Below are 27460 nucleotides of genomic sequence, written 5' to 3'. Positions count from 1 at the left end.
GGTTCGAATAAAATATGAACGCAACACAGACCAAAGACATGTAAACGAACCAAAAACAGAAGAACAGGACCCTAAAAAGGACCGAATTCTCCAGCATACATGTTTTCTCTCATCACAATTCGATGCAGGCGTCAGAAGCGCGTCTCCTCGAAGCAGATCTTAGTTTGTGTGTGTGGCGGAGGGTTTCCTGACGCTGTTTTGCCATCTTTACACATTTTATAAGCTCTTCATGAGTTCAAAATACCATCACATGTAGCTACGCACATATGAGTGCATTTAGTCGCACACAGCATTGTTTTGGATGATCTGTAAGTTTGTCTCAAAATATGCCAGAAAAGCTGACCAATCGATTCCTTGATCTGAATGCTAGGCGTACCAGGACTAAATGTTTTTTTCTTTCTTAAATATATATTTTCTATTATTTATAAATAGGTTTTAATTAAATATTTTTAATACAAATACATTTATTTAAGGCATGTACCGCGTATTCATTCGTTCGAATATTTTAAGAGACAAGCAATCCTTTTTATCAGTCAATATCATTTAAAAATGTAAACTCGACAGGTATAAAATATGATCCGTAAGAGAAAAACACTGTTAAAGAGAAGACGAGCGCTGGACCTGCTGAATGTTATTGGGGAAATGCATTTATTTATTATTCAGAATTGGAAAGAAAATATATTAATAGGATCGTTTCAGCAGTTTTTTATATCAGCATTATTCAGTTTTAATCATGGCAGCCATAAAACATAGAGATGATCTGCGTTCTCATGTAACTCCAGAGATAACTCCAGGAAGTAGTTGTGCAAGTAGTCCATTGATTTTTAGGGTGCTTTCACACCTGCCTCATTTAGTTCGGTTGAATCGTACTAGAGTTCGTTTCCCTCTTTGGTGCGGTTCGTTTGGTCAGGTCTGAAAGCAGCAATAGCACTCGGGTGCGCACCAAAAGCGGACCAAACAAGCGTAAGGTGGTCTCGGTACGATTTCAAACGAACTCTGGAGCGGTTCGTTTGTGGTGAGAACGTGATCCGACCTCGAACAGAACCAACTGCAAAAGTATGGATCATTTTTGGACTGAACCAGCTGCCGTAGTTAGCTGCGCTGACATTGTGTGCATGACATTATTACCTGATAGATCGTTGGCAATATTTTCGGAAGATGAAGCATGTCAAGAGTTAATAATTAATGCACGCCTCCGCTTGAAGTGACGAGCGATGCGCGCTCGCCGTCTGCAGTGCTAGAGCGTTGTTTTCATGTCGCATCGCCTCTTCATTATAGAAATGTTTTGTTTGCATACTGTGGTAAATACACACCGTGTAGTAGATTATGGCCAGGGACAAAACTGGCCCGCGCAGTCGTCTCTCCATAGTGTTATTATAGTTTGCTGGCTTTGCCTCTTCTGTTGGAATTGAATTCTGACCAATCGAAAAGCAGTTTGGGAAATACGCCATGGCCAATGAGTGATGTGGATGTTGTCACGTGCCTGCGTTTTGGTTCGTTTCAACCTATGGTTTCAACTGGTTCGGACCAAAGCAATGGTGTGGTGTGAAAAGGAACCAAAAAAGCTGAAAAATGCAACAATGTATAATTGTTTGCCCTTGGTTCGGACCAAATGAACTGAACTAGAGATGTGAAAGCACCCTTAATCGTAAAAATGTAAAGGATCCATTTCACCCAGCCCTGTTAACAAGTTTGAATGATTAGTAGCCAGTGGAGTTAACTGTTGTTGAGACGGGCTTGTGTTCCTGCCGCAGGTGGTGCATAGGGACCTGAAGCCCAGCAACATCCTCTACATGGACGATTCAGGAAACCCTGACTCCATACGCATCTGTGACTTCGGCTTTGCCAAGCAACTGAGAGGAGACAACGGACTGCTGCTCACACCCTGCTATACCGCCAACTTCGTGGCTCCTGAAGTGAGGACTCAACCTGCATGTATTTCATATCCAGAGCGTGTCCTGAGTTGCTCTGACATGCGTTGTCTGTGTTGTTTTAGGTGCTGATGCGGCAGGGTTATGATGCTGCCTGTGACATCTGGAGCCTGGGCGTCCTGCTCTACACCATGCTGGCGGGGTCAGTGTGACAGTCAAGCCCACTATTGCACTTTTTGTCTCCGACAAAGTGAAAATGCACAACTTGTGGATAAAATCGATAATGAAAATCATTATGTATACACTCAAAAGTAATCGTGTCGTTTACATGGTGAAATTTTTAGTTTGATTTTTCGGTTTATCGAACCCCTCAAACCGATTACAATTTTATTCGGTTTGTAATTTTTATTTTATTTTTGTAGGATAAACCCCTTGAGATGCATCATCTCGTTTTCAAGGGAGTCCTAAAACACACCTTATCTGATGAGCCATTTTAAACTAGATTAAAAAAATGAATCTATGCCCACCTCTTTTGTGTGTGTGTGTGTATATATATATATATATATATATATATATACATACACATACATACATACACACACACACACACACACTGAACAAAATTTTAAATGCAACACTTTTGTTTTTGCCTCTATTTTTCATGAGCTGAGCTCAAAAATCGAATACTTTTTCTATGTACACAAAAGGCCTATTTCTCATTATTGATCAGTCGGCTCTGCCACCAACTTCCACCAGTCGCGCCAAATGACAACACTGAGTAATGCATACATACGGACAAAAGGATTCTAAAAATAGTGGAGGAAGCAGAGGCTCAAGATATGTGATCAAAGCGCCCAAAACATGAGAATTCTTTATTTTAAAGGAAGTGTATGTAAGATTTGGCCAAAACTTGTACTGCAGGTGTATCCCCCTCCCCCTGACTTGAGGTTGCCAGATTGGTTGCAGGATCTGCTGGAACGTGTGTATCTGCAGCTTAGGTAACTAAAGCAGATCTGGCAACCCGGATGCTGAAACACTACTGACTTTGTGATTGGTCGATAGGTGGAGGGCGGGGCTTCAGGCCAAAACACAACATCAGTTGAGGACTGCAACAACAACTTTTAGATGACAATATCCTGGCCGGACTACTGTTGTCAGTGATATAAGAATTTGAAATTAACATGATTTCTTAATGTCTAGTGACATTTGACAGACGCGTGTGCGTCCTCAGCGCAAAACTTTTATTTTACTGGTTATCAGAATCAGAAAGAGCTTTATTGCCAAGTGTGCCTTTCACACACGAGGGATTTTTTTTGGTGCTGAAGCATCCAGTGCACATAAACAATACAAATACAACACGGTAATAAAAAATTATAAGAAGAAAAATATGAAGAAAAATATAAACAGTATAAGGTCACGGTTACATTTAGTCAGAAAGACATAGATTATGAGCATTTACAGTAATGCTCATAATCTATATGATTTATATCAGCATTTATATCCACTGATCTAACCGGGCTATGTGATTAATCGTAATTCATTCCAGCGATTATGAAAGCAAGATAATCGAGTGCGAGCACTTTTTGTTCCTTCCTTGCCACCGTTGCCTTTGGCTTTCTCAGTTGGGGACACTTAAATTTCAACTATATTACCGATCAGCCCGCATTGACACTACATGACAATATACAATTAAAATGAGCGGGATAACATCCCAGTGTTCCCCAGAGCGGCTGTACAGCCGAATTCTTGCATTATTGTCCTGTTAACACTGTGAAGCTGCTTTGAAACAATCGGCATTGAAAAAAGAGCTATATAAATAAAGGTGACTTGACTTTATTTTAAGGTGCCCTGGTTACATTGTACTTGCTGAAATATGTTCTGAGTAATATTAATTAACTACATGCACTTAATATATAGAGTTAGGATTGGGGTTCGTTACTTGCAATTATGTATAATTTACTGTTATAACTATACTTAGTACATGCAGTAACATGTAACCTTAAAATGTAATGTTACCTTCATATGAAACCAATGTTTTTTTGTAATTGATCTTTTGTTTATTTGTGTAGGTACACGCCCTTCGCCAACGGACCCAATGACACGCCAGAAGAAATTCTGTTACGCATCGGCAGTGGGAAATTCTCCCTGAGCGGCGGAAACTGGGACTCTGTGTCGGACTCCTCAAAGGTAGCGGAGGAATCCTTTAAAAGGACAATTAGCCCCACTGTTCATGTCAGAATTACGGAGAATCTGAATTTTTTTCTGGTGTAAATGATGTGGTCATACTCAATTCTGGTCAGAATATGAGCCTGATGCTCCATTGGGCTGTAATTATGGGGTGCTTCAACCGAACCAGGAAAGACCTCAATTGGACAGACTGACAACCAATCAGAGCAGCGGAGCGACGCATAACGTTAGTTGTCAAATGGCAAGACCGTGCAGTTGAGTTCTGTTGACAAGTCTGCGGTTTTCCTGAGGGTTGTTTTCTATGTCCGCGGGTTGAAGCGACCTCAATTATGTGATGTATAGACCCAGGCCAGGAATGAAAATTTTAGCAGGAAACCTTTCCAAAATAACACATTTTAACACCCCCTTGTGAGATAGTAGTTGGCGGGTTTAAAAAAAAAAATCTTGGTAACCCTGTCTGCACCCACCCTGGAATAAACGATCTTAGCCGGTGTTGTAAAAAAAACCTATTTATTAATACACAGATCACTTACCAACATGATCATCATTTCAGAGAGAAATAGTGAAGGTGATGCATATACGAACAAGCTCTCTGTTTAGGATTAGATAAAATTAGAAAAAATTAAACCAAATAAGCGCCTTTGATGACGTGATGATTACGTTACTGTTGATCCTCTGTCCGTCATCATCTAAAGCCCGCCCTGATGATTTCATTGGTCAGTTTCTGTTCTGTATAATCACTCCTCTATGGATCGAGTCCAGACCAAACTGCCCGAGCACAAATGTTGTGGGCAGGGCTGAGTTCGGCTGGCATCCTGGCTAATATATTCTAGATATAATATTTTAACTGGAAAATTGTTTTAATCATCAACACCGACTATTGCAGCAAGCCTACCAGGAACGGGTTTTACTTGGTGAATTCACATTCCCCATTTGTGTGGTCGTTTTGAGTGCTTTTTACGAGCAGTGGACAGAAATCCCATCAGTATTTTAAGCTAGTGGAACATGATATTATGTGTTGGCAGGACCTGCTGTCTCATATGCTGCACGTGGACCCTCATCAGCGATACTCCGCTGAACAGGTACTGAAACACTCGTGGATCGCCTGCCGGGACCAGAACCCACACTTTCAGCTCACGCGCCACGAAGCGCCTCATTTGGTCAAGGTATGGCTGGAGTTTCTCAATGCATGCCCGGGCGTTAGATCGACGTTCTGCTTGTGTTTGGACTTGAAGATTTTTTATGAATGATACCCAGAAATTTCGAATATGCCGATCTAATATGATTTCTGACCTGTAAGGTGGTCAGAATAATAATCATACACTGTGTGATAGGCCAGAGGAGAACTGGGACCCCGACTGAGTCTGGTTTCTCCCAAGGTTTATTTTTCTCCATCATGCTTTAGTCACCTTTGGCTTGGCTTGCTCAGTTGGGGACACAAAAATTATGATCCAAGTTATTCAACTAAATATACAAATAAAATTAATTCGGTCTTATTTAATTCTATAAACTTTAATACTGATCTGCCAACATTGTATACGATAAATTAAAATGAGCTGATCCGTTTTCCCCAGAACGACTGTACAGCCAAATAAAATTGTTGCAATATTGGACAATAAACTTAAAGGGCTGGTTCCGTGTTTTTTTTCTAGGCTTGGTTGTGTTTATAGGGCGCATTATAACATGTCTTAATACTTTTTTTAAAATTTAAAAACGCCGTATTTTTCTTCTATTCTCCCTTTATTCCACACCGCTGTCTCCACTGTCCTTTGAACGGCTCGTTTGCTTCCTGCTTCTATGAAGCCCATCCCTCCGAAAAACGCAATGGTCTTAGATTGGTCAGATGGCCAAATGTAGTTTCCTGTATTTTTATTGGCTGAAGTGCCAAGCACAGGTTAAGGCCACGCCCCTTCCCATTACGGGCAGAAGTCACATCTGCGGAGACTAGCGAGGGTTTATGATGTCACCAACCCAGGAAGAAGCTCGTTGTAGTCCAAACCGGCCGCTTTTGTAGGCAATAAACTGCCGTAACTTTAAAAGACAATATCTCCGTTTGCATTGAACTTTCAGCGCTGTAACTTTGCAGAGACTGTTTATGCTCAAGCAGCAACATTACACACTAACTAAAGATAAAAAGTGAAATCGCATGCAACCAGCCCTTTAAAACACTGTGAAGCTGCTTTGAAACAATAGTCATTGTAAAAGCGTTATGTAAATAAAGCTGATTGATTGATTGATTGAGTTTTGACGGTGTCTCTCGTAGGGAGCGATGGCTGCCACATACTCTGCGTTGAACCACAAGACGTGTAAGCCGGTTCTGGAACCCGTAGCTGCCTCCAGTCTAGCTCAGCGCAGGAACATGAAGAAGCTGACATCTACAGACATGTCGTGAAGCCTCCAACGGCGGCCATTTCCTCTCGAGTTCTCGTACGTGATACTTCAGGGAGTGCGCGACATTGCGAAAGGAAAGCGGATGAAAGCCCCCTCCCTCTCTTTCTCTCCGGTAGAGGGAAAAACACCAGCTCCATCTCTCCATCGTGTCTGAAGTGTTTCACGCATTAGCGAGGTGTTTCGAATGTTCCCCTCCGTTCCCAATGGAAACCCAAAATGTCCAGGTCATCAGAGGCATAACGCCTGTTTTTAGGACCATTAAAGGGATAGTTCACCTAGAAATGAAAATTAGCCCATGATTTACTCACCCCCCCTTAAGTCATCATAGGTGTGTATGACATTCTTCTTTTCAGATGAATAAAAGTTGAGTTATATTAAAAAAGTCCTAGCTTTGACTCCCCCCCCCCCCCCCCCCCCAAAAAAGTGCATATATCCGTCATATAACTGCTCCACACGGCTCCGGGCGGTATATAAAGGCCTTTGGAAGTGAGTTGATGTGTTTGTGTAAGAAAAATATCCAAATTTAAAACTTTATTAAGTAAAGTTTCAGCCGATCGCCTTTTGTATTCAGTTTATGAAAAAAGTGTGCCTTTGCAGTTCAAAGGCTCACATGACCAGTTACACTTGTCCGACGTCTCGTATGCATCTTTGACTCCGAGAAGCACTTTCAACACTTTTCCACGGACGGCGATCGGCCAGAACTTTAATTCAGAAAGTTTTAAATTTGGATATTTTTCTTACACAAATGCAACAATCCCGGAGCCGTGTGGAGCAGTTATATGATGGATAGATGCACTTTTATGGACTTCAAAAACAGAACAACAATCCCTGCCATTTTAAAGCTTAGATTAGCCAGGACTTTTTTAATATAACAACTTTTATTCGTCTGAAAGAAGAATGTCATACACACCTAGGATGACTTGAGGGGGAGTAAATCATGGGCTAATTTTCATTTTTGGGTGAACTAACCCTTTAAGAGCATTTCATTCCAGTATGTGGTACCATGACTTCTGAAATGAAACTAGTTTTTCCGCATTAAATGTATGAGAAGGTGATTGGATTTGTGTCTCTTCTGAGAATTAGGGAAAGGAGTGTCAAGAACGCTACTGTGCAAAACATCTAAATGGTCCCAAAACCTGGCTTGGTTTTCTTCACGCAGGCTCTAATAATGATGACCCCGCACATTATCCATTTCTAAGCCACTTTTTGTCCTGTTAGTGTTGCGAACCACATGGCATTACCTCAGAAGCACTCAGTGTTACGCGTTTCTTTAGCTCGATGTATTATAAACTCGTTCATTACGTTTGTGTGGAAACTTGAGCACATTTGCACTGAGGCTTGGCTGGTCGTTGCTTCTGCGAGACGTTTCCTCTCCCTCCATCTGTTCCCGTCTCAGACCGCTCTTTGCCTTTTGTTGAATGGGAAGTACATGAGCAAAAGGTGAAGAAATAAATCTATATTTATAAAATCGAATGAGGTGAATGAATGTAGATGAGATTGAATCCATTAAATCTTATCTCTCTGCTCCAGGTGGAGGGGAAAAATATTCCATAAAACTTTTTAAAGACATTGTGGAAATTGTATCATATTGTATTTATTTCACTTATTTTTAAAATTTTATTTTTTCTTTCAGGTGATGTACATATTGACATTAAAGAACATTATTGACATGATTTTTTCTTCTTGTTGTGTGTATGTGTGTTATTTCAGCCAAACAGCAGTTTATTGAAGTATCTTTTGATTTTTCAAACATCTGATGTAAGTTCATATCTTCACCAATCTAGAGCTTTGTAGGCTAAGATTTTAGTCAGAATATGAGTCTGATGCTCCATTAGGCTGAGATTATGCGGCGTGTTTGAACCGAACCAGGAAAGACCTCAATTGGACAGATCTACAACCAATCAGAGCAACGGAGTAAGTGATGAAGATGAGTGTAAACTATATTTGCCAGTGTTGCTAAATTTCAGGATACACAGAGTTCTTACCAACACGATCATCATTTCTGAGAGAAATAGTGAAGGTGAACTCATATAAGAACAAGTTCTTCGTTTAGCATTAGAACAACTTCAACCCAAGGGCTCTTTGGTGACGTTACTGTTGATCATCTGTCCATCATCGTATAACGCCTGCCCTGATGATTTGATTGGTCCGAACAGCTCTGGTAGGCAGACTGATCTCATGAAATGGCATGTGTATGACATGCCATTTCGTATGGCATTTTGGCGTGCTATCAAGACGCATAATCGCTTTTTAGCGTGTTTATCAACGCCATTTCATTCTATCCCCCTACCCCTAAACCTATCCATCACACACACAGCCCCTAAACCTACTCATCACAAGAAACCTGCATTTCAAAAAAACATAATTTAGTATGTTTATGAATCCCTTTACATTGTGGACAAACACATAACGGCTCGTTTCGGCATAGACATACACGCGGATAGCTCAAAATGTGCACAGATAACATGCAACTTGGCTTTAGAAAGTGCTGTGTATGTTTACGCAAAGTCATGATGTCACTTTGCAGGTGAGCGTAGCTCCACAACGGATCAATTCCAGACCGAACTTCCCAACCTCAAATGCTGTGGGGCGGGGCTGAGTTCAGCCGGCATCCAGGCTAGGAAAGTAGAGTATGTGATTTGAAATCTGCCATCGTGAATCCTGACAGTGCTGATGGAATGACTACAATTATGGTACAAAGACACACTTTAAGAAACAGACAATTACACTAAAACAACTCCAAAAACAGGGCACACAATGTCCAGGAGTATTTGGCATCATTTATTCCAGAGATGGGCAACTCTAGACCTCGAGGACCGCTTTCCTGCAGGGTTCATCTTCAACTCTTCAAAGATATTTGAAAAAAAAATCACACCGAAGTCTTGAGAATTACAGGCAAGTGTGATTGATCAGGGTTGGAGCTAAACTGCAGGACCAGTCCTGGGTTATTCTAATTAGAGCTGTCAGAGTTATGGCATTGGGTGAGTTCAAGCTTACAGTTTACACCTTTAAATATTAAAGTAATGTATACAATTCAGTAAAAACTGAAACGATCACAACAAAGTGGCCAATCACAGAAAAGGCCATAACATGCACCATTCATATACACAGGGTTGTGGAGTAATGTACTGTATTACATTTTAAATGGGTGGTAATAAAATTAGTTACATCTGGAAAATATTTTAGATTACCAAGGGGATTAGGCCTACTCTGAATGTAATTTATTTAATTTAACGTAACGGTTAATTAATGTAAACAGCAAAGGTGATATCTGACACTGCAAAAGCACCTAAAGCTACAGTTCTCATATTCACAGCACTGAAGCTTTGAAATATGGGTATTTATCTTACACGAATGCGCCACTTCACTCCAGAAGGCCATTATTAACCCCTGGAGCCGTGTGGAGCAGTTATATGATGGACAGATGCACTTTTATGGACTTCAAAAATGCAAAAATGACCCAACCATTCACTGCCATTATAAAGCTTTGAAGATCCAGGACATTTTTAATATAACTCTGACTGTATTCGTCTGAAAGAAGAAAGTCATATACACCTAGAATCACTTGAGGGGGAGTAACTTAATCTCTGCATGGGCAGCAGATGTGGATAAATCGACGGATCTTCGTCAATCATTCCTTAAACACTTCACACACTTCTTGCCTTCTTTAGGTGCTAATGCGCAAGCGTTCAAAAGGACAGATCAAAGTCCACGTTTAATAAATACAGGAAGATGATCACGTACGTTAAAAAAGTAAAATAAAGCATATATCTTACTCCAAGTCGTTAAACCTACAGCCGAGGGACAGAAATAAGGAGCTTTCTCAAGACGCAGATATGATGCGCTGTCAGCTTTTGCTCTTTGGCTTCTGTTTGAGTTTGGCTGTCATCAGTGGATCTCAGGTAAATATTGCCGTGACCAATGGACGCAAAACGTAATTAGAAAAAGTCGTGTTACAGCTACTTTTCCTTTCAAACTTAACGCTTTGTCATTCAGATCGCTGACAGACCCGTCGCAATATCGGATCAGGCTCATTTCGCCGAGCCATTTGAGACGGCACTGGACAGGTAGGGTTCAGAAACACTCCAGTCTCTCTGACCGGCCGACCACACACACACACACACACGTTTGTTTTTGTGAAATATGGGGACATTTCATAGACGTAAAGGTTTTATAGCCTACTGCTGTCTGTGCAAACCGTTTCTATCGCCCTACATTGCCCCACCCACCTCCAATAACACCAACACATCGCACACTTTAACTCATCCTGTATGATTTATAAGCCTTTTGAAAAGTGGGGACATGGCCAATGTCCTCATATTTCACCCTCTCCTTGGTGTCCTGATATTTCACAAAACACACACACACACACACACACACACACACACACACACACACACACACACACACACACACACACACACACACACACACACACACACACACACACACACACACACACACACACACACACACACACACACACACACACACACACACACACGGCTGTGTTTCTGCAATTCATAAATGTATTATTTTTGAAACAACTACAATACCTCTACTTTGACAAAAGACCTTGTTTTGTCTGTTGAAGGTTTTCTCTACTGTAGCCTATAGCGCTAAGGTTACATTATTAACATGTGCCGTTAAAATTACACCCGTAACGAAAGAAACTCTCATCACTGCAGCAATATTTTATTTGCAAAAATATTTACACATTAAATTTACATGTCAAAAAAGCTAAATATATTATCTTTTGGATGTATGAAAACATATTATATCTAAGGTTACCGTCTAAATTATCCATGGCATAAAGAAAATGGCTAATTTTTTAAAATAGTATTTACCAAAATGACTTAATTTTATAGAAATTAAATAAAGAAAAGTGAATAAAAATAATGTTATTGTAGCTAATGTTGCGGAAAGGACATTGAGATTTAAACCATGTTCCAAAATAAAATCTGAATGACTACATGCAATTTTGTGTAGATTTTAAAGTGTTTTACAGACGATAAGGGATAAAAATTCAAATAGGTTGATTTATTTTATTTGGGAGTCAAAAGTGACCGTAGTTGCAGAAACACTCATATAAATAGTATTTTTAATATCAGTTAATATTAGATGTGTTAATCACTGTTATATTCATTAACTCATTAACATTAAATGCTATTCTCTGTCTCCTTTGCACTGAAGAAACTGGGTTATGTCCAAAGCGGTGAAAGATGAGCAACAGAAACTCCTCAAATATAATGGTATGTGCATTTTGTGAATATAAATTTGAATATTATTGCCAAAACAGTAAGTAGCTATGTTTCCAACTTTCCATCCACCTATTTTTATCGGCATTTTGGGATATCGCATCAAAAAAATGCTGAATGGAAACTCCAAGATGCGCATAAATTAAAAAAATGCTTATAAAAAACAAAAACAAAAAATGCTCTTATGGGCAAGGCAAGTTTACTTATATAGCACATTTAATACACAATGGCAATTCAAAGTGCTTTACATAGAAATGAATTAAAATAGTGATAACATATGCATAAGAAATAAGAATATCAATATATCGATTCTTACCTTTCATAACAAATTGCAAGCAGAAAAAAACATATGCACTAGTTTGAGTCGGATACATTTTCTATCCGATACGAATGCGCATAAACTACGATGGAAATGCATTTACTGAATAAATTCCTCGATGCTCATAATTTTTTTAATGTGACTTTCATGATTTAACAGCACAACTGTACTAATCAGCAGAAAAATCTTGTTTGCCAAGCATCTGAAATGCTGTTTTGCACTTTAAAAAAATGCTGGGTTAAAAACAACCGAAGCTGGGTTGAAAATGGACAAACCCACAAATTGGTTTGTTTGAACCCAATGAAGGGACACATCCAAACAACCCGATTTTTGGGTTTGTCCATTTTCAACCCAACTTGGGTTGTTTTTAACCCAGCATTTTTGAGAGTGTGGTCATTTAGAAGTCTGTTGTCAAAGATGCTCGCTATTAGCCTGACAAGCCAATCCCACATCAAGATGTTTGGTCTGGAAACTCACCATTGACAGCTCAATCTGAGGGGCGGATAAACGGTTGTCTTTCAAACTCCCTCTGCACGCGATAGGATAGCGCTACAACCAACCAGAGCAACGAAGGTGAAACAGAGCTTGTTGATGATAAACATTCGTCGTATCTGGTCAGCAAAACTCCGAACACATCTTCCCTTTTTAAGAATGACTTCAGTGCCGTTCTTTGTTCTTTTCTCAGAGAAAAGCTTAACTCAAGTCTTCCAGAGTCGCGGTCAAAGCTGATTTGAAAGACCGCCGTTCGCCAGTTTCTGTGTTTACTAGAAGCACGCAAACGCAACTCGGCCGTCGTCATTATGGCCCCGCCCACCGACTCTATACACGATGTGATTGGCCCGGCAAGAGTTAGAGGAATACAGCTCAGAAGGGTATTGAGAGTTGCTAGACGACACTCGCGGGCAGATTAGATTTGCTGCCGCTAGGGTGCGTCTAGATTTCTAGGCTAGCTCGCTATATTTCCCTCGTGTCTAACATGACAGCAGCATCTGCCTCTGAAAGCAACACACGTTTAATAAGATGCAAATAATTTATTATACAAAATGAAAATGATTATATATGGTGGGTTTCTCTTATGTTTCTTAGTGATTTTTAGCGGCAGTTTATCATGAAGGGACGATTATGTTCTCGTCGACTAACTGGATGGAAACGGCGCTTTATTTGCAAATGTGAAACATAGCTAAAGTTGCAGTGTTGAAATGTGAGTTATACAGTCATTATAACAAAAATAACCCTGAAGGACGATCAGGACGTGATGTGGGTCTGACGCAAGGTCCTGCTGACTGCTGTATATTATCCTGTTTGTTAACACCACTTACCAAATGCACAGCAAAATGAAAACACTTTCTTTCTTTCACACAGGTGAGTGGGTAGTAGAGGAACCGAGTGATCCAAGATTTTCGAGCAACAGAGGCCTAGTCCTCAAATCCCCCGGCCGACACCACGCCATATCTGCACATCTACGGAAAGTGTTTTACTTTAAAGACAAACCTCTCTGCTTACAGTAAGACATTTTGATCAATGTGCTACAATCCTTAAAACACAAATACATTCACTTGACTAAATGTTCTTTTGAAAACATCGGCAGGTATGAAGTGTTCTTCCAAAAGGTGGTTGACTGTGGTGGAGCCTACATTAAGCTGCTTTCTCATTCAGATGATCTCCGTTTGGTAATATTTAAATGGCATATAATACTGTTATGCACTGGAACAGGTTCAGCTCAGTGTTTTAAAGCATGAAGGACAGTCTATTAACACTCTGGTCCTCTTCGGGGTCACACTTGGCTCCTTCGTGGTCAAAAGTGACCGAAGCCTTGAAATATAACTTTTTTTTGTTCCAGGAAAACCAAATGTAATATATTTTTGATCAATTATATTTTAGTGTTTTAATTTGTTTTTATTTTAAGGGGATTTTATGAAACTATGCAATATTTATAACATTTTTGATAGCTATTTTCCCCATAAAATAATTCACTTATCACATATGCTAATAAGGATCTATCTATCTATCTATCTATCTATCTATCTATCTATCTATCTATCTATCTATCTATCTATCTATCTATCTATCTATCTATCTATCTATCTATCTATCTATCTATCTATCTATCTATCTATCTATCTATCTATCTATCTATCTATTAAAGCAGTATTCCATGTTTAAATAGAGACAAGGCATTCAAAATCCATTTTTTTAAGGTATATTAGTTCTGTCTGGTGGGAGTAAAAAAATGAAAGACTGATGTAATGCCATGTTATGACCACTAGATTCCCATAACCATATTAAAAGCGACAAATTCTGTAGTGTTTTAGACCTAAATATTTATTTTTATTAAGTTGTGGATTTGGGATTTATACTAATACATTCTAAAAGACTTTTTGTCGATTTTTGTTTTGTTTAGATTTAGTTTCGTTTCGTTTTTGCATAAAACGTAAACGGGGCTGTGGCGTAATGATTGACAGCTTCTCTGAGCGATGCAGTCAATGAGGCACCAATGGACATTTTTCAGAAACTTCAGGAGGAGATTCGAGCTTAACATTAATCTCTTCATTTCCATAACTGTTAATTTCATAAAAAGTTGTTAGGGCCATAGTTAAACACTGGCGGCTTCACTTACATCAACGGAAGACAGTGAAGGCGCGTCATCCATCTTTTTTTTACTGTCTATAGTTTTATACCTTTGTGTAACTCTTCCTTGCTGTTAATTTTTTTACTGCAATGTGGCTGAATTTGCTGAAACTTGCTGTGTTATAGTAATGATAGTTATATATAGACCTATATATAGGCTACTAGTAGATGTAAGGAAGGGATGTTTGTTGTCCTTGGACGTTTCTGGTTAGTTAGTTGGGGGTGTGTGTGTGGATGTGTCTATTTTACACTCTTGATATTTTAGAGTATTGCCCCTTCATTGCTGTGCACTTTATTCTGTACAGTGGCTGATTTGTAGTTTTTGTATTCTTTTCCCATTATTAATTGCCTATGTCTGTAATTTTTAATTTAGGAGCCAAGTGTGACTTTTTGTCTCGACCCTTTGACGTATCCGAATTATGTCTATGATTTTGTGTGTGTGTGTTCACATAGCTAATGCGACAAAAGCAACCAAGTGTCAAACCATTCAGATTTAAATGTCAAAACTTAAATTGTTTCGACTTTCTCTACACACACTTCAATAACAATAGTGTTGTCATGTGTCATTTTAGAGCCGGTTCAGTGATGCCACCCCATACACAATTATGTTTGGTCCAGACAAGTGTGGCAGCACACACAAGGTTCACTTCATCTTCAGTCATCGCAATCCCATCACAGGGACGTACGAGGAAAAACACGCCCGGCAACCGGAAGTGGATCTTAGTGACTATTTTACTGACCAGCGTCCACATCTCTACACTTTAAGTGAGTAGTCAGTGTTCAGTGACTTCACGTTTAAATCAATACTGTTATTTGAAGCAAGTTTACGTTCCAATAAACTAGACTGCTCAAGCTAATCTTATGTCTGGAAAGCTGAGGTGGACAATAACTAAGTACATTTGCTTAAGAGTCCTGTATTTAAGTACACTTTTTGAGTATCTGTAATTTACTGGAGTATAATTTTTTCTGGAAACTTATGACTTTAACTTCACTACATTTGAAAGACAATATCGTATTTGTAACGAAGTTTTTAACTGGGTAGGAAGGAGGCGGGAACCGGCAAACGTTCAAAACTTGAATTCAAAATAAATAAACAAAACGAAAGTAAAACCGCGGGCAGCCCCTCACGGACGACTGCCCACATACACACACATAATAAACCGTAAACAAAACGTCTTCCGCTGCCTTTGCTCCTCCTTTTATGCTCCCGCCACATGGCCGCGAGACGAGACCGGTGTGTCATGCAGCTGGCACTCATTAACACTCGTCACCGGCCCGCTCTCGCGGTCCCTCGCCGCGCTGCCTGCCACATTACTTTTTACTCCACTACATTTCTATCAAGGTCCTCGAAGTCGAAAGTCGTTTCTGTCGCAGCTTTGAAAGTCAGTGGATGATTTTTTTTCTTCTTTAAAAGGTGTTTGGGTTTATGCAGAAAGCCTTTCAGGAATCACTGTTGTAGAGTCTCGTGAAGTTCAATGATTTCCCAGGATTTTTTGAACACTGATCAGTTCATAGCAAAATGGAAGAAAACAGATGGCAAAATGTAAATTTTTGTTGAGTATTCACACAAACAAAGTTGATTATGTCTTAAGTGAACATAAACAGTGTGAGAATATCAGATGTGTATCAGTGTATTGGATCTGTGCATACAACCTTAAAGTGACAGCAGCTTTATAAAGAGCTTTGTAACTTTTCTACAAGTATTTAAACGAGTTTAAGTTAGTCGTATGCTAGTATGTCAGATGGAGCATCACTGACTGGCTTAAACCATCATGGCATAATGTGCATTTATACAACAATAATAAAATAATGTGTTGACATAAAAAAGGAAATGTACTTTTGATACTTAAGTACTTTTGAAAACAAACACTGTACTTTTACTTTTAAAAATCTGTTTTTACAGAGTAATAATTGACCAGTAGTACTTTTACTTTTACTCAAGTAATGAAGTCATGTACTTTGTCCACCTCTGATGGAAAGTGTATAATCTTGCATAATAAAATGCTGTTTGCAATTTTATTTCTTTTTCAGACTTGTATCCTGACAACACTTTTGAAATCCTCATTGACCTGACACTGATTAACAAGGGCAGTCTTTTGGAAGATATGGACCCACCAGTTGAGTCTCCTCACGAAACACAGGGACCTGAATATTAGGGCTGTGCGATATTAAAGAAAAATCCGATATGCAATACCTTGTTAAATAATGCGATATACAATATTGCTCTTAGTGTGTAAAATATATTTAAATTATATATATTTTTTCAAAATTAAAAACTGAGAATGATACCATTTATGTTTTTCACATTCTTTCTGGGAAAGGAAAGCATCGCTACAACTTCTGAAAGTGACCAGCAGCGTTTTAGCAAAAATGTATTTCACAAATCTGACAATACCATTTTAACATCAATGTAAACAAACAAAAAATGTAATGCAAATATTAAAATACCAAAAACTCTTTGGTTGACTTGGTAATATATAGTTATATCAACCTAAAACTGAACATCAAGAACATAAACAAAGACCGCTGAACTAGGGGTCGGCGATTATTTTTGTTATTTCACTTTATCTTTACTATTAAAAGTAAGAAATAAAAACAGTAGTCTTCACATGATTTAAATATACACCGATACATAATAAAGCTACAAAGGTTATTCAGCCAAGAGCACAGTGATTTTCTCTTTTTCTCCTGTTGTTTGACAGACAGCGGCAGGTTTACTTTATTAGGCGCTGTCACTTTAAGACCTAATGCACAGATCCTATTGACACGTATTTGGTTTCTTTCCCCAACGCTTCCCCATTGTTCACTTAAAGCATAACTGACTGGGTTTGCAGGAAACGTATCTAAATTATTATCAAAATATCGCAAATGTACATCGCAACATGCAACGGCACGCAATATCTGAATGATTTTAATAGGCTACTATGTCAAGATTTTGAAAAGTGTGCGCTTTAGGTTGACGCAAATAGCAGAGAATAGACTGGGCACACGACTGCTACTTATGTGACTTGCTTGATGTTAAAAAAAGTTATTCAACGCAATAATTTGCGAAAAGACTCCTTGCAGTCTTGCGCTGTCTAACGCGCGCTCGCTCTGAAAACGTGTGATCCCTTAATACACATTAATACACTGTCAAATACACACACAGCTATGTCAAAATGGCTGTGTTGATGTTTATTAAGGGATCACACGCTTTCAGAGCGCCGGTTTGTGCGCACGTGTCGGTGTGTGTGTGTGTGTGTGTGTTAGACAGCGCAAGACTGCAAGTTGTTTTCGCAAATTATTGCGTTGATTAACTTTTTTTAACATCAAGCAAGTCACATAAGTAACAGTCGTGTGCCCAGTCTATTCTCTGCTATATGCGTCAACCTAAAGCGCACACTTTTCAAAATATTGACGTAGCCAATTAAAAATCATTCAGATATTGCGTGCCGTTGCAGTATGAATATTGTGATATGTACATTTGCAATATTTCGATATATTGCACAGCCCTAATGAATATTGATCTAATGCGGCCTTAGTGGATGGGCTTCAGGCTTCAGAAGAAATCTCTCATTTCTGTGGCTGTTGTTTTAGGGCAGCAGAGGAGCTCATCCGTTCATGATGAGCCCTTTGGCTGCTGTAGGATTTGAGCTGTGGACCCTCACTGGAGATGTGATGTTTGACAACATCTTGCTCTGTGACAGTCTGGAAGAAGCCAGGCGTTGGACGGAGAACACTTGGAGCCGGAGAAAGGCCGTAAGAAACACAGTCCCATGATCCTTTAACTAGAAGAGTCTGCATTACCAAACTAACCGTGGTGACATGCTTGAACAGCCTTTTGCATGTTCTTTCATAATATTTCATTTAGCATGCAGCTCTTATAATAAGCTCACATTAATGATCTATGTGAAGAAATGGGGACGTGCAATACATAGTTGTTTCTGTTCTGTTTACCCTACACTGTAAAAAAATAAGTTACCTGGTTGCCTTAATTTTGAGTTCATTGAAATTAAAATTTGAGTTAATACAATGAATATTTTTGAGAATTGAAAATGTGTTTTTCTTCCTTTAAAAAGTAAATTGTACATCTACTTCACACTGTCCTCTCGTAGCCTGGATTGATTGAGAAGCTGTTGGTGGTGACGGTCAAGCGTCCGTGGCTCTGGGGTGTCTACGTGTTCACTGTGGGCCTTCCCATCATCCTCTTTATTAGTTTCATGTGGCCTAATAAGGTAAATAAATGAATATAAATATTCACAAAACGACTTTAATTTGTGATTGTCTTAATATAAGAATGACAATTATGTCAAATGTGTAGCTTGAATGCAATGTAAGTCGGTTTGGATAAAAGCGTCTGCCAAATGCATAAATGTAAACGTAAAATGTGTGTATTTTAGCGGTTTGGTCCACCAGATCAACAGTATTACTATAAAAAAACCGACGAGCCTCAGACAGACGGACCGCAGGACGTGGAGGAACATGTCACTCATGATGATGGTGAGAGCCGCGCACAGGACCTGCAAAACTGCACTGTGCACATCAGAAAATTCATTATTTCGTGTGTGTTTTAAGGTGTAAATCAAACAAGAGTTGAGGCTAAAAGCAGAGCAGTCAAGAGGGCGCTAAGAAACTCAGACGTAACAGGCTAACGGTAAGTATGATACGGACAGGGTAATCTCATGTGCATCCAAAAATATAGTTTGCATTCTCATTACTGTATTGTGGACAGAAAGTCCAATATAAGTGCAAAATGTTAATACATGATGGATGTTTGTTATTGCCTTGTACTATCAGAATCATTGTATTACTGTTGTCGTTCGTTGGTGTGGACACAAATATAGTTATCGTTCTTGGTGTGAACGGGCCTTAAGACATCATATAAGTGTTATTTTCAATGCATTATAAATAAAATACGTTATTTAAATTGTCAGCAACGGCCACCGCAATCATTTGTTTGCATGCAACTTTTAAAAAAAGATTTGCTTTAAACGACAATCGCACGCAATCTGAAAAAAGAAATGGCTGAATCATGGTCAGTATTCAACTATAATCATTCTATAATCCCACCCAATCTGAAGCGGTACTAACTGCAGTGGAAAAGCAAGCCGACCTAAACATATCACGCAGTGGAAAAGCACCATAAGTATCCTCAATTTGCAGATGGTAAAAGTTGTAATTAAAAGGAAAGGTGATGTGAAAATGGTAAACATAACACTCCTGATGAATTCAGTGCAGAATTTGACACAAAGGGATTAAGTACTTTTCAAATGCTTTGTATTTTGTGTTCCTTAAATGACAACTCTGCTGAGAAATGACCCTAGGGGTAATTAACAGATGGTTACCGAGTAGATCGTTCTCTGGGATGCATTTTCATGAAAATCGAATATAAAGAGTTTTATCTCTAAAAACAGATTAGCTTATAGCGCTTGTCTATGGGACATAGAATAAGTCAAATTAAATCACTAGTTAACACCACTAACAAGGCTCAAAATATCCAAGTCACAGTTCATCACTTAGCACAGCGTTCGTGGCTCGGCTAGTCGAGACTGTTTTCCAAGATGGCGCCTGACCGTGAACGTGTAATGTACTGTCTTTATAAAGTATCTTCTTATTAAACTGTTTGTACTCTTACAACGTTCTCAATGCTTCGGTTTGCATGTAGGGACCCTCATTATGCGGCCGTGTTAGTGTGAGGCTATTTTGAGCCTTGTTAGTGGTATTAAGCGATTTAAATAACTTATCCTTTGCCCCATAGACAGGCGTTATAAGCTAATCTGTTTTTAGAGATAAAACTCTTTACATTCGATTTTCATGAAAACGCATCCCAGAGAACGATCTACTCGCTAACCATCTGTTAATTACCCCTAGGGTCATTTCTCAGCAGAGTTGTCCTTTAAACTTTATATTCAGGCATCCAAATTCCATATTGTCTAGTATAAATTTTTCGTTATGGACTATTTAGTGACTGAATATTTTTGTGGTCATTACAGTAATGAGAATTTAGAAGAAAATTATCATGTTGTGAGGTTAAAGGATTAGTTCACTTCGAAATAATTTCCTGATATTTACTCACAGGATTTTTCTTCACATAATGGACTTCAATGGGAACCAACGGTTGAAGGTCCAAATCAATGCAGTTTCAGAGGAAGGGCTTCCGAAAAACCACATCTCAAGTTCTCCTCCAACTTTAAAATCGTCAAACATCGTTGTTTTACCTTATTTTTTTTAAAGGGCGTTTGATTTAGCCATGCATCTCTGCATGGACGTGATCTTTCCGATGTGATACCGTCATACGGCAAGCAAAAGCAGAACACAGAAATGGCGCATTTGAGGATAAAAAGTATATAAATGTTTATAATTTTTTTAATGACTGATGGTTTGTCTGGATCAGACCCTGTTCCTCATCTGGGATCGGTCAGAGCCTCTGAAGCTCTTCCTCTGAAACGGCACTGATTTGGACCTTCAGCCGTTCCCAGTGAAGTCCATTATATGGAGAAAATCCTAGAATGTTTTCCTCAAAAAACTTCCTTTCTTTTCCACTGTAGAAAGAAAGAAAGACAAGAATATCTTGGATGAGATGGGGGTGAGTAAATTATCAGGAACTTTTAATTTTGAAGTAAATTAAAAATGTGTTTTTGGGATGTTTCTGATTTTGGGATGAAATATAGCCGCGATATGTTTGTGATGTTTCTGTCATTTCATAAATGTTGACAGCCCAGTCTAAACGTATATTTCATTCTTCCATTTTCACAGTTCACAGAGTCTTCAAACTTGCCTCCGCTGATTCTGTTGATGTACCAATCCAGCTGACACACAGCACAGCGGTTCTTTTAAATCTCCATTCATTCAGCCACTCTTCAACTGCACGGCTGCACGCCAAATTTAACCTCTGGATTCTGTTTTAACACCTTTACTCCTCTGGGGTACGGACTGTTTCGATCCCCTCGACTATCGCGTAGAGGCAGGGATCTCGTTGTGCTATATAACTTGAAACTTAAGTTGTGTGTCTGTACCAATGTTCACATCCTTTTTTTCTGCCTCACAATATACTGTCATTGCAACAGTTCCACAGACCTCCAGAGACTAAGGATGTTTTTATGTCTGAATTTGCCGATTTATTGTCTCTGATGTTATAAATTTAACACTCCTCCTTACCTCGGGTCATTTTGACCCGAAACACATTTAAAAATAAATAAATAAACAAATAAAAATTGAGTGTTCATTGGAGTGATCCAAGATCCTAGGACTTTCGTCGCACTTGAACCACGAATACACATGGAAAAAAAAACTGGATTTGAGTAGTTTTGTTTTGAGTAGTTTTTAGTTGAAATTTAACAAAGTAACCACTCCTTCCCGCATGGGTCAATTTGACCCCCATAGGAATGCTTCAGTACACAATGAATAACTTTAAAAAGCGTAAAATTCAAACTAAAAATGCTTTACATTTTTAAAAAAAAAAAAGTATAATGTCTACATGTGTATATAATAATAAAATTATGTTTATTTTTTATAGAGCCTTTAAAGAACCCAAGGTCGCTTCACAAAGTAGTTCAATAAACAAACAAATCAGCTGTCTGTCTGCTTATTAATACAAACAAACATTCAGATGGAGACAAAAAAACTACAGATAATTAACATTAGAATTTATAGAGTCCAAGAGAACATTAAATACAATAAAGTAATCATATAACAAATGAGAATGTGAGCGATCACTTGAAGGCAGATAATTAGAGTGGAAAATAATTATTTACTGAGCATAGAGAAAAGATGAGTTTTAAGTTGTGATTTAAAGGTCTGGAGAGTTGGGGTGGCATGAAGATTACGGGGCAGCTTATTCCATATCTTAAGGCCTATAACACTAAAAGCCCTACCACCCACAGTACTAGAGAGTTTATACTTGGGTACGACAAGCAAGTTATCATTGCTAGATCTGAGGGTCCGAGCAGGAACATATGGTTGGACTAACTCAGCCAGGTATTGGGGGCCATGACTGGCTTTATAAACTAAAACTAACCGTTTAAACTGGATATGACTGGCCACAGGAAGCCGGTGGATTAGTAAAGGATGGGAGTGATATGTGCAGATTTTTTATTAAAATGTAAGGGCTCAAGCAGCTGAGTTTTGCACCATTTGAATGCGATGTATAGCTTTGGTAGGTAAGCTGCTGTATAAGGCATTCCAGTAGTCCAATCTGGAGGTTATAAAAGTGTGGATAGCAGTTTCAGCATCTGCGAAGTTAAGGCAGCGGCGGACACAAACAATTTTGCGCAAGTATAAAAAAAAAAAAAAAGCATGATTAAACAATCTGGCGATCAATACTCCCAGATATCACAGTTTTTAAGGCCTAATCTGGACACCAATACCAATGAAAACGTCATGTTGGGGTAAACTGTGTTTTAGGGCCAATCAACAGGATTTCAGTTTTATCAGTATTAAGCTGTAATAAGTTATCAGTCATTCAGGTTAAGTTCATGCAGGCAAGAGTTAACAACAGACGGTAGACAAGCTGAGTTGGGTTTAACCGTGAAATAAATTTGAATATCATCAGCGTAACTATATAAAGCCCCGTTTCCACCACAGGAACTTTACCCAGGAACTAGGAACTTTGGGTGGTACTTCGTGTGTTTAGACCGCAGGAACCAGGGTAAAATTGAAGTTCCGGGTAAATATTTCCCCCTCCAAACGGCCCTGCTCGCGAGGTAGTACTTTTTCAAAGTTCAGGAACTTTCGAGGGCGGGACTTGGGCGCTGAACATGCTGATTGGTTGAGCTCACGCAGTTCAACCGGCATTTTTAAAAGTCTTTTGCGAGGTTCGTTCTGCGTTCAGTAAATATCAGTCTTTGCTCTCTGTCTGGTGGCGCGCGGTCGTCTCAGCCATCTCACGTGCAATGTCCGTAATAGCTGATAATAATATACATTGTCATTTTAAATCTAGCTTTACAAGCTTTCTGAATATGCTGCAGCTGCATGCTGCTGAATCTGCATATTAGTGCTCTTTTCTGTCGTTGTTAATTACCTCTTTAGTAAACCTATACATAACCAGCAAAAGCAGCACAGCTTGAATCTCTTCCATACTCGTTATTAATTTTTTTTCACCATGTAAACGACCTGACCGATTACTTTTAAGTGTGCGTCCTTACATGACGTGACGGCGCGCGCCGCGCTCATGTTGACAAGAGAGGAAAGTACATTTTTCTGAGGGGTAAACTTTTTATTTAATAAGTTATGAATATAATGTTGGAGTAATGACACAGCGTATATTGCCCCAGGCAGTTTTTACTTTAACTGCGCCTGACAGAAGATTTTTTTTTTCTGAGATGATTATTACACTTTACAACAAATAGCTATAAATAATACTGTATTAGTCCTGGTGGCCGTTAAGAGTTGCTATGGCTACAGTCAACACACTCCAGCTGCTGGAGAAAACAGCGTTGACATTTTTGGTGCGGCAGAAAAACTGCATGTGACAAAATGATTGCGATTGAAAGTCATCACATGTAAACACCAGATCGGTTTAGATAACGTCTCATGTAAACAGTTCACTAAATCTTTCAATCGGTAACGTTACACACACAAATGATTACATGTCCTTCACTGATTTGGAGGAGCAGTCGCGCGCAGTCCTACATCACCGGACTAATTTGCCTAATCTTCTCGGAACTTTATCGCGGTCGAAACGCAGACAGCTGCAGGTCTGGGGGGGAGAAAAGTTCCTGCAAAAAAGTTCCTGGTACAAATTGTTCCGGGTAATTTTGGTGGAAACGGGGCTTAAGTTGAGACCATGCCATCTGATTATGAACTAGTGGCAACACATAATGAGAAATAAAAGAGGACCAAGTACAGAAGCTTGAGGTACACCATGAAAGATAGTAACGGTACGGTATCGACCTTTACCAATCCTAACAAACTGCTGTCTATCTGATAGATATGAAGTTAACCCCTGAAGAGCAGTAGTGATGCCTATCGCAGAGAGTCGTGAAAGAAGCGTAGAGTGGCACACAGTCTCATATGCTGCACTAGGAATCAGACACCAGAAGGAGATCCTTTAGCACTTTTAAAAGGGCCGTTTCTGCGCTGTGAAATGGACGAAAACCAGATTGAAGCGGTTCAAAAAGAGAATTTTTCTCCTGATGTCAGGGTCATTTGGCAATGAATGGGAGGTTTGATATTGGTCTATAATTGTTCTGGATAGTTTTATCAAGGCCAGACTTTAGTATTGAAGTGACAGCTGCTACTTTAAAAAAATAAATAAATAAAAAACTCACAACACATGCAAATAAAAACACACTGCACATACAACACAACCAAATACAGAAACACGCTACAAATACTCACAACACAACCAAATACAGAAACACACTGCAAATACTCACAACACAACCAAATACAGAAACACACGCAGCAAATACTCACAACTCAACCAAATACAGAAACACACTGCAAATACTCACAACTCAACCAAATACAGAAACACACTGCAAATACTCACAACTCAACCAAATACAGAAACACACGCAGCAAATACTCACAACTCAACCAAATACAGAAACACACTGCAAATACTCACAACTCAAGCAAATACAGAAACACACTGCAAATACTCACAACTCAACCGAATACAGAAACACACTGCAAATACTCACAACTCAACCAAATACAGAAACACGCTGCAAATACTCACAACTCAACCAAATACAGAAACACGCTGCACATACTCACAACTCAACCAAATACAGAAACACACTGCAAATACTCACAACTCAACCAAATACAGAAACACACTGCAAATACTCACAACTCAACCAGAAACAAATACAGAAACACACTGCAAATACTCACAACTCAAGCAAATACAGAAACACACTGCAAATACTCACAACTCAACCGAATACAGAAACACACTGCAAATACTCACAACTCAACCAAATACAGAAACACGCTGCAAATACTCACAACTCAACCAAATACAGAAACACGCTGCACATACTCACAACTCAACCAAATACAGAAACACACTGCAAATACTCACAACACAACCAAATACAGAAACACACGCAGCAAATACTCACAACTCAACCAAATACAGAAACACACTGCAAATACTCACAACTCAAGCAAATACAGAAACACACTGCAAATACTCACAACTCAACCAAATACAGAAACCCGCTGCAAATACTCACAACTCAACCAAATACAGAAACACACTGCAAATACTCACAACTCAACCAAATACAGAAACACACTGCAAATACTCACAACTCAACCAAATACAGAAACCCGCTGCAAATACTCACAACTCAACCAAACACACTGCAAATACAACACAACCAAATACAGAAACACACTGCAAACGCTCACAACACAACCAAATACAGAAACACACTGCAAATACTCACACCTCAACCAAATACAGAAACACACTGAAATACTCACAACTCAACCGAATACAGAAACACACTGCAAATACTCACAACTCAACCAAATACAGAAACACGCTGAAATACTCACAAAACCAAATACAAAAAACACTGCAAATACCCACAACACACGCAAATGCAAAAACACTGCAAATACGTACAACACATGCAAATACACACATGAAAATACAAAAACACACTGCAAAAGTTCACAACACATGCAAAAGTTCACAACACACAACACAATATGCATGCAAATACAAAAACACACCGCAAATTTTCACAACACAGCCAAATACAGAAACACTCCACATTAGCCAAGCCCGGATAGGCAGAAGTTGAACCACGAAGACGAAACTCAATTAACAAGAGGAAGCTTTACTTACCGAGAGTGTGGTAAAGCTCAGGCAATGGGCAGAGTGCTCGCGGAGGGTTCAGTGACACGCTGAACAGCAGTTTGCAAAAGGCAGTCCGAAGAATGTCTCAGGGATTTCAATTTTCATCAGATCCACACTTTACGTCCCCCCAAAAAAGCCACATCCACATCCACACGCTTCATTATGGTGATGTCATTATCGATCACTCCCGGTCCCGGATAACTGCCAATGGGCAAAGAGGCGGGACGTGGGCGGAGCTAAGGTGACGTGATGACTAACAGACAGCAGACAAACGGCTATCCACCTGTCACTCAAAGTGGCCACACCCTTCATTATGCAGAACATTAAGGCTTAATGTAATGTAAACGAATGAGTTATAAAGAAATTCACCCCCTCAAAGTTGTCAGGAAGGGCAAAATTAGCCGTATAGGCCAAAACCAAAGTTTGTACCAGGCTGTAAACATGTTTTACTGCTGTAAAGTTGGGCATTTTAACATGAGGCTCAATGCTTCAAGAGAAACTGGGGGAGTCATGAAATATCTTGTTATATTTGTTTACCACTAGAGGTCGTCAAAGACACCCAATGTGAGACATTTTGAGCTTAATTAAAATAAAAAGTGATTTTGAATTTAATTTAAAAGAATGTGAAGGATGTGCTTAAATTATTATTTATTTATCATTTATTGATTGAGTCATTTAAATAAAACATCTCCAAAAAAATGTATTAAAACGTTAAGCTTTCTGATAATTATATATATATATATATATATATATATATATATATATATATATATATATATATATATATATAATTGTAGGGCTTTGCAAGGGAAGGATAAATACCCTGAAACTTACCTCAGTTTTTGGAATAAATGTTTACTTTACTGTAAATGTATCAGGGCATGTCACATAACCTGCTTTCTGAAATATAATTTATTCATCACTCCTGTAACTATTGCACATACTCAGACATGCGTTGCTTTCTTATGGAGTTTTTGCTATAGTCCCTGTTGACTTTTAAGATTTA

The 27460-nt window shown here is 39.0% G+C and overlaps 2 protein-coding genes across 3 annotated transcripts in view; both read left to right on the top strand.

Annotated features, from left to right (window-relative positions):
• The window catches only part of rps6kal (ribosomal protein S6 kinase a, like), a 44383-nt gene extending 37601 nt beyond the window's left edge, over nucleotides 1-6782 (top strand). The window contains exons 18-22 of the mRNA XM_067456864.1: nucleotides 1755-1916; nucleotides 1997-2073; nucleotides 3941-4058; nucleotides 5084-5224; nucleotides 6322-6782. Coding sequence (XP_067312965.1) covers nucleotides 1755-1916; nucleotides 1997-2073; nucleotides 3941-4058; nucleotides 5084-5224; nucleotides 6322-6450 — 627 coding nt within the window. The 3' untranslated portion in view covers nucleotides 6451-6782. The remainder of the gene's footprint in view (nucleotides 1-1754; nucleotides 1917-1996; nucleotides 2074-3940; nucleotides 4059-5083; nucleotides 5225-6321) is intronic.
• Nucleotides 6783-9784: 3002 nt separating this feature from the next.
• Nucleotides 9785-19287, top strand: si:ch211-274f20.2 (calnexin). Of its 2 annotated transcripts, none has more exons than XM_067456863.1 (11): nucleotides 9785-10351; nucleotides 10446-10516; nucleotides 11643-11701; nucleotides 13389-13530; nucleotides 13615-13696; nucleotides 15227-15419; nucleotides 16686-16771; nucleotides 18231-18392; nucleotides 18749-18868; nucleotides 19034-19130; nucleotides 19209-19287. In XM_067456863.1, the coding sequence occupies exons 1-11, from the start codon at nucleotides 10286-10288 to the stop codon at nucleotides 19283-19285; spliced, it is 1155 nt and encodes a 384-aa protein (XP_067312964.1). In that variant the 5' UTR covers nucleotides 9785-10285; the 3' UTR covers nucleotides 19286-19287. The 2 variants fall into 2 exon arrangements, with proteins under 2 accessions (XP_067312964.1, XP_067312963.1); XM_067456862.1 differs by having other exon boundaries at nucleotides 9786-10351; nucleotides 19034-19133.
• Nucleotides 19288-27460: the final 8173 nt, after the last annotated feature.

The sequence above is a fragment of the Pseudorasbora parva genome, chromosome 11, assembly GCF_024679245.1.
Source record: "Pseudorasbora parva isolate DD20220531a chromosome 11, ASM2467924v1, whole genome shotgun sequence".
Lineage (NCBI taxonomy): Eukaryota > Metazoa > Chordata > Actinopteri > Cypriniformes > Gobionidae > Pseudorasbora > Pseudorasbora parva.
Note: the sequence above shows the minus strand (reverse complement) of the source record. Positions and strands in the feature narration are given on the sequence as shown.

Bases quoted from the DNA above. Each gene is read 5' to 3' on its own strand.
- si:ch211-274f20.2 (XM_067456862.1), top strand. From the start codon at position 10,286: ATGATGCGCTGTCAGCTTTTGCTCTTTGGCTTCTGTTTGAGTTTGGCT. The intron at 11,702-13,388 runs GTATGTGCATTT...TCTTTCACACAG, and splicing joins GAAACTCCTCAAATATAATG to GTGAGTGGGTAGTAGAGGAA. The intron at 15,420-16,685 runs GTGAGTAGTCAG...TTTCTTTTTCAG, and splicing joins TCCACATCTCTACACTTTAA to ACTTGTATCCTGACAACACT.